Source organism: Planococcus citri, chromosome 1, assembly GCF_950023065.1.
Source record: "Planococcus citri chromosome 1, ihPlaCitr1.1, whole genome shotgun sequence".
NCBI lineage: Eukaryota > Metazoa > Arthropoda > Insecta > Hemiptera > Pseudococcidae > Planococcus > Planococcus citri.
This window is the reverse complement of record NC_088677.1, coordinates 45,280,548-45,291,713: the sequence shown is the minus strand read 5'-3', so window position 1 is coordinate 45,291,713 and position 11,166 is coordinate 45,280,548. Positions and strand designations below refer to the sequence as shown.

The 11,166-nt window shown below is 35.2% G+C and overlaps 2 protein-coding genes across 3 annotated transcripts in view; one reads left to right on the top strand and one right to left on the bottom strand.

The window, feature by feature from the left end:
• The first annotated feature begins 2,556 nt into the window (after positions 1-2,556).
• Flo2 (flotillin-2) overlaps positions 2,557-11,166 on the top strand; it is a 128,842-nt gene continuing 120,232 nt past the window's right edge. The window contains exon 1 of the mRNA XM_065345373.1: positions 2,557-2,791. Coding sequence (XP_065201445.1) covers positions 2,743-2,791 — 49 coding nt within the window. The 5' untranslated portion in view covers positions 2,557-2,742. The remainder of the gene's footprint in view (positions 2,792-11,166) is intronic.
• On the bottom strand, positions 2,586-9,163 carry LOC135832239 (glucose dehydrogenase [FAD, quinone]-like). 2 transcript variants are annotated; one of them, XM_065345367.1, is made up of 2 exons: positions 8,470-9,163; positions 2,586-5,161 (listed from the first exon to the last, which is right to left on the bottom strand). In XM_065345367.1, exon 2 carries the CDS (start codon positions 5,131-5,133, stop codon positions 3,151-3,153), a length of 1,983 nt encoding a protein of 660 aa, XP_065201439.1. In that variant the 5' UTR covers positions 5,134-5,161; positions 8,470-9,163; the 3' UTR covers positions 2,586-3,150. The 2 variants fall into 2 exon arrangements, with proteins under 2 accessions (XP_065201439.1, XP_065201440.1); XM_065345368.1 differs by lacking the exon at positions 8,470-9,163 and adding an exon at positions 7,738-8,268.

Here is an 11,166-nt window from a genome sequence, read left to right as displayed (position 1 = left end):
TTTCAGAGTTCTTATCTTACGTTCCTGTTCCTACTCTACTCATAAAAATTAAAATATTTTGGTAAGTAAATTGGTAATTCGGCGTTAACATCTCGTGGCGGCGCCACCATCGACTTGCTGAAAGGGGGACTTTTTGCAGAGAATCACATTCATTCGCATTTCGACAAGTCGTGTGTGCGCGTGTGTAAGCGTGCGTGAGTATGGAAATGTCCAATACCACCTATAGTAAAAGGCCTGAGCGCTGAATTCTTATCAGCTCTGACGTCACCACAAGTAGATGACTCGATTGTGTTTACCATTTGAATTTTAACGTATGTTTAAATGGCGAATTCGTGAAATTGAGTAAAACTTTCGTTAAAAAAGTTATTTAAATTATGAAATTCAATTATTATTTGTCATAAAATGTGTTCTAGTAATGTAGTACTGATGTTTTCAATCACAGATGGTGTTGGTTTATTTGATTTGTGTACAAAAATGAATTTTTTGCGACTCATTCGTGTTGTGTAATTTGAATGAATAGTGATGTAAACTGTAGATTAAAATGAAAATTAATGTGTACTAGTGTGTTGTACCGGAATGATGTTGTAATGAAATAAGTAGTTAGTGAACAATGCAATCGCATCAAGTTGGAGAAAAATCTACAATACATTTTAATTTTCAAATCTACTTCTTAGACCAGCCATGCTAAAGCTGCTATGATGGATAATGGATATTAAACAAGAAATCATCAGTATCTCAAACCAATTGAAGCAGCTTTAAATTCCAATCCAAAATACTTAGGATGGATTTCAACAGGCATAAATACAATGTTTGCAAAGAATTTCGAATTTTCGAGAGAAATCTCCGTCATGTATGCAATGTTTGGTGATCGTTTTGTATACCTTAGTCTTTGAGTTGGAGATTATGTTCGCGTATATTCGATAATATTTAATTATTTACAATAATTTGTATGTGTTGTACTTCTTTGCTATATTCCTCATTGTCAGCTGTCATCCTCCAGAGTTTTTCTTGATATTCTTTTAGAAATTAGATCATAAACGAGTGTAGTTCTCATCTTTAATGATAAAAACAGTGTTGATTATGAGCTTATATTTAGTGTTGGCCTGAGAATATTCTCAATGCGCATAATCTGAGAATATTCGCGAATATTCGCGAATATTCTCAAATGCCTGGAGAATATTCTCTCAAAAAAATAAAAATCATGACTTTTTTCAAAAAATTTGAAGTTTTTTCTACAATTTTCCACAATTTACAAGTTTTACATCTACTTTTCTTTATAAATTTCCAATTTTCCTTAATAATTTGAATCCTTTTCAATGGAAATTTGGAAAGTTTCCGATTATCTCTAAACTAAGCAATAATGTTCTAATTTTTTGAAAAGAATCTGCGGAATATGCGCAAGAATATGCGCATATTCTTGCGCATGCGCAAGCAAAAAAAGAATATTCGCGAATTTGCCCAACACTACTTATATTTACTTATTTTTCCATTCAAATCATTCCCTCTTGCAGAGTTGGCGCGATTCCTCGGTTCGTCAGAATCGGATTCCTGAATTACGATTCCCATACCTGAGAGAATCGGGATTCTCCACTCTCGATTCTTTCACAGAGTGAATCCGGTTCTGAATCCGATTCTTTAGCGGTTCTCGATTCCCTCCGATTCCGATTCCCAAATACTAATTTTTTTCAACTTCAGGACTTGACAAATGAATTTTAAATGAAATCAGTAATTTCCCCAACTAGGTATATGATCATTTTTCATGTTCTATTCTTTCGTTTGTGGCTGTGAGTAGGGAATTGCAGAGAATCGCGAGGGCGCGATTCTCCATTAAAGAGAATCCGATTCTTGCATTGCGCGATTCTTTCACTGCATAGAATCACTGATTTGCAATATTATCACACAACAGCCAATCTTTAAAAAAATGTCACCAGTCTCAAACTACAAAATGCAAATGCATCACTAAAAGCCATTAAAAACAGTGCATTTTACTGTTTCAACACGTGAATAATACCTGCAAGGAATCGCAGGGAATCGAGAAGGTGCGATTCTCTATAAAAGGGAATCGGATTCCTGCGTTTTCCGATTCTTTCGACTTGAAGAACCGCGATTCGAATCCGATTCGAATCGTGAGAATCGGATTCTTTCTCGATTCTTTCGCGCGATTCGAATCGCGCCAACTCTGCCCTCTTGATCTCAAATTGATTATTAAGTATCAGAATGTGATTCAAAACGCAAAATAAAATGTTCTCAGTATTTATTTCATTATAGTGCATTAATATTTCATTCATTTCTATAGCGTTATCGGAGTACATACTATCTATTAGTGATGACGTCACAAAACAGCGCTCAGGCCTTTTACTATAGGTGGTATTGAAATGTCCCCCTTTCAGCATGATAACATGTGTTTCATGCATTTCACCGCCAGAGTGCAACACATGTTCGTTGACTCCGAATGGTAACTTGGTAACCTACTTTTTTAATTTTCTTTCTAGCACAATAGCGCTCCTACATGAGCGTGCCACAACTACTAGTGACATTGATGTTCAATTTTGTTGATAACGAATCGTGAATTTTTCTGAAAACTCTTTCGAAACCGGTCATAAAAATATTTGAAAAATTCATTATTCGTTCTGTTAGTAATTCGTATTACGTGGATGTGAGATCTTTTCACGTTTAAAAGTGTTCATTTTCTTATTTTTATATTGTTTTAGTGTATAGTGTATTAATTCGATCGCGTTCATTATGGGTAACATTTATACCACCGGCCCGAACCAAGCTCTTGTTGTATCAGGTAAATTTCGAAACGTTTCATATCATTTTATTCAAAAATATTAAAGTTGACGGCATTTCTCGAAGAATCTGCGTCTCAAACACATATAGATAAGATGGATGTACGGATGACACGATAATCCTTGCGACGATTTACATCATAAACGATGTGTATCGTGTTTCACTTTCGTTATCGTCAGATTAGGCGGACTCGTTTGAAACTGAGAGTGAATCATTGATACAGTTACCGGGATGAAAACACGTTTATGTAAAAAAAAAAGTAGAAAAGTATATTTTGCAAATAAATAATTGGTTGATACGAATTATGTACAAATTAATTACATTGTAATGGACTGTACAGGGTGCGAAGTGTTTGGGGTTTCACGTGTTATTATTCAGGTAATACGTTTGATTGTTGATGCTCAAACATGGAACGGTACTAGTTTTATAATACCTATCTGTTGGTAAAGGAGTGGTCGTATAATTAATGCCTTCTATTTTTAACCAATGTTTTCTTATCATATCAGATGCTTTTTCTCCGACCATCAGCGTTGGCGCGTATAGATGAGCGCCGGGTACTTTGGGAAATATTGACGAATCTACGACGCGTAAATTGTTTATACCGTAAACTCGTAATTCGGGATCGACTACTGCTGATTTGTCGGTGCTAGGACCCATTTTGCATGTACCGCATTGATGATGCAGTGTTCCGGTGAAGTATCGTATAAAACAGCCCCAGTATTCGTCAGATTTATAAGCATGCTGCGAACATTGTGGCAAACGCGCAGGATTTAGTTTCGTACCGATTCTTTGGAATGCGTTGGTTTCGCTGAGTTTGATAATCTCTTTGACTCCTTCGACCATTACTTTGAGATCATGTTCGTCTTCGAAGTAGTTGTAAAAGAATTTCGGCGCGTGCCAAGGATTCTTATCGCGAAGTAAAATTTTACCTCTGGTTCGTGGATGAAGTAACATTGGCAAAATCGTCCACGTGTCTTTGTTTTGATAATGTCGCAGAATTTGATCGAAGTAACAATCGCTGACGCCGAAACTTCGTCTAATGTCGCCGTGATCCGACGCTAACGAAGCGGACGCAAATATGAATTCCATGTCTGGACGCTGACCCGATTCTGTAGCGTATTTCGTTCGCGTATATCCTATTCCTTCAACGCCACCAGGTATAGTTAGCAGATTTCTTCCGTTGTTCAACCAGTCAGCAAATACTTTCAAAGTTAGACGCTTTTCTAGCAACGCAGCTCCGGTTTGATTGATTAAAAACGACAAGCCGACGGTGGTATAGTGTTCGTTGAGATTCTCACCTACCCTGAGATCTTGAATTACCGGTATGTTCAATTCTTTCAAGTGTTCTTTAGGTCCTATTCCAGAAAGCATTAGTAACTGAGGCGAATTCAACGATCCGGCCGATAAGATGACTTCTTTCCTGGCAAATACTACTCGTTTCCTTCGTTTTTTAACAAATTCTACGCCGTACGCGTTTTTCGTTTGAGGATCAATTAGAATTTTGGTTACTCGACTTTGTATGGATACGTGTAAATTCCTACGAAATTTGACGGATTTTAAGTACGCTTTGCTGGCGCTACATCTGCGTCCTTTTCGAGTCGTCGCTTGAATTCTGGAGAAACCGTGCTGCGTTGGTTCTGTATAGTCGATGGTTTCATATCCTAGTTCTTTGCCTCCTTCGAGGAATGCGTCGACCAAGATGGTCTTATGCCGAGGTCTTTCCACGTGCAAGTATCCGTTGTGCGAATGATAAGTCGAGTTTTCGTATTCTGGTATCGAGTTGTTCTCGGACTTGAGGAAATACGGCAGAACATCGTCGTAGCCCCATCCGTGATTACCCGCCGCCGCGTAATCGTCGTAGTCTTGTCGATGACCACGTGTGTATATCATGTAATTTAAAATACTACTACCGCCCATTCCTTTACCTCTAGGCCAAGGGCAACGCTGGTCAACCATCGCCAAACAAGCGTTTGCCGTTCGTTCTGCCTTGTATCCCCAATTGAAATTTGAAAAACTCCAATGAGCTGCGATAGCCGGAATATCGGTGTAGATATGTTCATCTTCGCCGGCTTCCAGTAAAAGAATTTTCCAATGACCGACTTCGCTCAGCCGGTTTGCCACTACGGCGCCTCCGGGTCCTGCACCTACTACAATGAAATCGTATTCTTCTAAAATTGGTTTATCGCCTAAGAATATGTTTTCGCGAAAGTTTATGCCTTGTTCGAGATACGCCTGGTATAACGACGCTCCTAGCAGAGGTAGCAGTAGGAAAGAATGCGCGCATTTAAAGACCAAGGCGATGAAAACCACGGCTAACGTTGTGTTTCTGTTGAATGGAGTCATCTTGCGAGAGTTACGATTTCTCTGTCATCTGAAATCAGTCAATCAGTTTTCCAATTTTAGTTTTTAGTGGAGTTTATGACGTTATGGTCAAATTGATTGTTGAAAAAATGTGGCCCTGTAGCGAGTTAATTAGGGTGAATCGATCCCTCCCCCCCCACTCTGCTGGTATTTTGAAATGAACCGGTGAAAGTTGGTACTTGTGATAGCTACACTGCTCCTAATTCCTAAGGGGTGAAATTGCAATTTTCAGTTGAAAATTTTTTATTTTTGGCAGTTTTCAATCGAGTTTTTTCAAACTTACAAGGATGCTGATTTTTTACGATGTTTTTGTGAATAACGTCATCAATTTTATTTGAATTTTTTTTCCTCGCAATTTATGTGAGGGCGCATACGAAAAGGGACCATACGACCAAAAAAAAAAAAAAGTTCTAAAGTTCTCTGAAATTGTTGTAGGAACTCTTTAAAGGGTTCCTAGTTCCTACAACAATTTCAGAGAAGTTTTTTTTTTTTTTTTTGGTCATTTGGACCCTTTTCGTATGCGCCTCTCATATGTACAATGTACGTAAGAAAGATGCCCAACTGGACGATCAATCTAAATTCGCATAAAATTAGTCAATTTATTCCATAAAAATTGAATCGTGCTATTTTGGGAACTCCTGACTCTCTTTTGAGGTGTACCACCGGGCTAAAATTCATGTCATATAAACTCAAAATACATCATTTATGTAAGTATTGTTATCTCTGAAAACTTAAAAATCTTCGATTTTTTCCTACTCATTTTTATCAGATTTGATTTTAAAAAATGGAAGATTTTTAATTTTGATGAAATTTACTTCTTTGGAGGAATCGGAAAAATCGGAATTTCGCTGAAAGCTATGAAATTAAAATAAAGGTTGAGATGCGAGTCTGTGAACAGGTATTAGTCAAGTATCAAATTTTCAGCGTTTTAGCTGAGTAGGTAGATACCTATTTAATGTTCAATTTTGTATAGCCTAATAAATCAATTTGAGCTGTACTTCTGCATAGAGTTCGTTTCTGAGTTGGACTCATATTATTCTGAACGTATAGCAGGAAGAGGGAGGGTTGAAGCAGTTTTCTTCGTTATTGTTGTTTTTCAAAGTTCCTTCACGAATTATTTGAATGTGACAAAATGAATTTTCTCCAAATTTCGTAACAATTCTTTCAATCGAAACAAATTTGAGACTGTTCATCCAAAAAATTTCGATGTTGAACGTAATTTAATCGAAATACGAATAGAATTCTTGACAGATTGTCTTGTAGGTTTAGTGTGATTACGCAAGCGATGAAAAAACCTTGCATTTGATGAAGTGGGATTGAAAATCGAAGTGCTTGATGAGTTATGCATCTTTTATTAAAAATTCGTGTTTTCTTTAATTCATTGTTTATGAAGGAAAAAAAACAGCCGCGAAAAAGTCAACTTATTTTTACTCACAGTAAGGAATAATGTCCACGTTTTTCGAGCGAGAGGAAATCTGAAAACCATCTACATGTCATACGTGAATTCGGGGAGAAAGGGGGCTCAAATTCAGCGCGAAATTTCTATTTGTAGTTTGATATTTGTACGTCGGAAGGTTATGTTTCATGACAATCGTAAAAATTCACAAAAGCTATAACAATTATGAAGTCAAAAATTTATGTTTTGGGATCAACGTGAAAATCATGAATGTTTTCGAGTTCAGCGTAAAATTTCACTCCATTTCAACAGGTCGCAAGAATATTTATTTAGTTCAGATATAGTTTATTCCTCTTTTCAAATTACGTATCGAGTAAAATACTAATCTTATCGAAATATGGCCAAAATATTGCTTAAAATTTTTTTCAACGTTCATTCGTCCCTTCATGTTCATGTGGATGTTTTGTAGAGGGGAAGGGAGGATTCTGTTGCACCCAAGTTTTCCGACCCAGATATACCTATTCTTTCACTAGATGAAAATTTTTAAAAATTGTTACTTACTTATTAAAAATGAAAAATCTTCTTTTACTAAATGAATAGGCATTGGCACTTTTCTACTTGTAAGTTTTTCTGGGCATCATCTCATTTTTAAAATTTTTTTACAATCAAAAATGTATTTGTACGGCATTTTTTAGTCCAGCTTAGAAATTCAACAAATTTTTCAAAAAAAATTGTATTTTTGGAAAGTAAAAGTACTGAGCCGATGAATCTGAAGTGGACGTTATGAGAAGAGATAGTAACTGAGCGGTGACCAGCTAAGAGCTGTACCTACTGGTCCTTTAAAAAAAAAATTTAATAATTTCAGCGGTGTATTTTCTTCTCTCTAGTGGCATATTTCACCCCTATCTTATTGTTTCTACGGAAGTGGTCAAATGCGGAAACGCATTTTTCAATTATACGTTCCGTCTGTGATAAGTTACACATTTGCCGTAAGATTTTTTTGAGGAAGTACATATTAAGAACAAAGTTATGTTGAATATTCGGGGAAAGTTATTTATGTCATGATCATGAATGAAATATTTCACTGTCTTTTTAAAAAATATCTATATTAAAAAAATGTAATTTTTCAAGGTGAAGTTTTTTCACGTAGAATTTTATTCCTATGTAAAATGCAAAATTTGTAAACTTACCCGGTTGTTCAAAATACGCGTCGTTGTAGAAATGAAATCACTTCGGAATTTAAACGACTAAGGAAATACGAGTACAAACCATCGATCGTGTGCGATTAATATTTTACTTAAACTTTTCAGATGTACGCGAAATTAATCGTCACGTTTGTCGACTCAAATAGGAACAAATGACAAAAAATAAGTGTGTGCGATAAAAGGAACCCATTAAAATAATTTCGAGTGGATGGTGTCAGTTTAAATATTTGCTTGTAAAGGATGCGTTCGGATTTTGATTGTGGAAAGAAGATTGTGGTCTAGGTTAGGTTCATGGTCATGGTACAAGTTCAAATACATAATATGTGCTAATGAATGATTAGTTGATTGGGTTTCTGATGGATGTTGTCGAAAATTTTTGACGAATGGAGACTAGTTGGTGTGAAAGAAGAACGTTATCTGATAGTGAAACTACCCATCGCAACAATAAGAAATTAAATGTGTAAGTACTGAAGATTAGTAGGAGGTCTAATTTTGAATTTAAGGCGGTGTGTTAGAAGAATGTGAACAAAACGAATTTCGTAATCATTTATTCGAAATGTTATGTATATCGAAAAATATCGGAGATGAGAAAAAAAGTAAAAAAAAAAAATAACTAAAAAAAAATGATTAAAAAAATTCCAAAAAAAATGAATGAGTAACCGATGTTTGAAAATTTGAAAGTATAATTGGTTAATTTTTATTATAAAAATATCGTACCTGATAACCTGTTGACAGATGAGTCGAACCAATCCAGACGACGATTAAGATATTGTTCACTTTCCAGATATTCAAGGTTTGTCAGCACAAGGTTATGTTGGTCTACAATCTGAGTATTGTGTCTATTTCGCGTTTCTCCTTGCACCTTTGCTAGATCAACTGCAACTGTTCACGCAGGTACATCTTCTGGTTCGGCAAGGAAACAAGTTGCGTATTGCTTTTTCTCGTTTTTAGATTCACCGTTGGCTTAATCATTATTTGACATTTTTATTGGAAACTCTCTTCAACGGAAAATCAACGTACCAGGAAGTTGTCTCCAGTATTGATGTTCGCTTAATTTTGATTTAATTTTCACGCAAATTGAATGAATAATGTACGCGATTGATCCGCTTACTTTTATTCCAATGATAAAGATTTCGCGATCTCTACTTCTTGCGAGCTTTTTCAAATTGAAACTTGAAAAAATTTATAAATTATTTTGAAACACGTTAATTAAATTTTTTTCAACTTTTCGCTAACCAGCTTGTGGTTGTCGACCGAACTACACAATGGAGGAAATTCAACGATCAACTGACTTATTCGAGCTTGATACCGAATGCGTTAGTGATAAAAACCGGTCATCCTGTTTACCTTTTGGGATATGCGTTCGATCGTCTCCGCATCTTTGCCGACCATCGATGTGGTTCTGCGTATTTATGTCTTGATGATATAAGGTCAATGTCTCGAACAACTGTACTCGTAGGTTATTGCGTTTTTTTTTCAAACTATTTTTTCCCCTTTATTCTGATACCGTTAGTCGATGATTTATCGACTCAAAATAATGCACATACCGGTTTCTAGTGTAAGTGATTCACTGGTACATATGTACTTTAATACGAGTACTTTAATGTCCTTCATTAGTACATACCTAGTACCTACCATCGTTGTGTATGTTTTTTAGGCTTGTAATTGACCATTGCGTTATTTTCATAAAAATTCATATTTCTTGTTTCCTTGCATCTAATTTTAAAAGTTATGACTCACAATTAAAATTGAATCGTTGATTCTCCAGACTACTCTATAATATGCATATCTTACCTACATATTTTCGGAAGTAGAAAAAACCGAAAGTAAAACGATTGATTTTTAATGTAATAGTCTTTTGTAAAACGCTTCTCCCGATTTTCGTGATCATTAATATTGTATTCATCGTTTCTTGAAATTTTAGTCGACTGAATTATATCGTGTGGATGTTTTTATCAAATACTATGTTTAATATGGTAATTTTGCGATAAACGTGGCTTGTCAATAATTTGTACATTTTGCATCTTTATTCGTGGACCTGGTCTACTCGTACTCAACTGTCCTACGAGTAGGTGTATGGTACTACTGACCTGTAAAAGTAGGTTAGCTGGCTCACTAAAAAACATAAATGTAAATTTTGCATCGTGCTTTTTGGTCGATCATTTATCTTATTCTAACGTACCTGTCTGATGCTGTGAACTTGCTGCTAGTTCGATTCTAAAATTGGTACATGTGTCGTTAGGTGCATATTTTTTTGTCATTTATGCATCCGTTATAATGGCACTGGTGGGGAGAACGGCAGCTGAATTTAATACAGGTTTGGTCAGATTATCTCTGTGAGCAGATCCCATTTATTCAATTAGTTTAGTCTATCGCTTTAAAATCTTGTTTGAATTTTTGCACTGTAAATTTTTATGCTAATTGTTTTGCGTTTTTATCTCAAAGTATTGAAAATATTTCCCGCTCTAAGATGACTGAAAGTTGTTAATTTCTGGTGTTCTACACGAAAAGGGTCAACACTGTCACAAAACTTGTTTTGAGAAAAACACGCTCAAAAGTTTTGCATGTGACTTTTTTCCTTTTTTTGAACATGAAAATTGAAGTCAAAATATTATAGTAAAACTAATAATTGTAAACATTTTTCACATTTTTGTACTTTTCATTCGTGCAAATACGTAGACGTATCTATGTATTTGTATTTGATTAGATACGTAATTTAGGGTCCAAATGTTGTAGAGTCAATGTTTTCTTTTTTTCTGTCGTGAGTCGTGAAACATTTTTTCACGAAATTTTACTTCAAATGCTCGAGAATATTTCTAACAGTTTTCAATTTCGCGTTAAAATGAGAAATAGATCATGGTATTAGTGGAGAATAAACCCACAGTAGATGTCACAAATATATATTTTTTTCATTCGGAATTACGACATTTTAGTTTGAAGGGTGCAAATTTCGGTTTGTCCCGAAAAGTACTAGTAGGTCCTTACGTCTAAAATTTGTGTTCAAACTTTTAAAAAGTCCACAATTTCTAAAAATATTGAATTTTTTCATTTTTTTTTTGTTTTGAAATTTGATTGCTTATGTAAGTTTTCGAATTTCAGAAAAACTGAAGGTGAGTCATAAAACTAACTTCTTCGAATGCATGTTGCCAAAATTGTCGTTTTGATCTGATTTCCTCATTGCGACTGCATAGATTTTCTACGTAGATGAGACAAATTGATAAATATTGAAGACCTTGATTTTTTTTAATTTTTTGTCCTTTTACGATCTAATTTATCCAAACATTCGCTTGCCAAAATTAAAAACTATATCTATTCATTCATTTCTATCTGAAAAGAACTTCTTCAGTTGTTGAATTATTCATTAGAAATTTAGGAAGTCTCAACTTCTTTTCCTAATCTTTTTCTCCCTTCAAT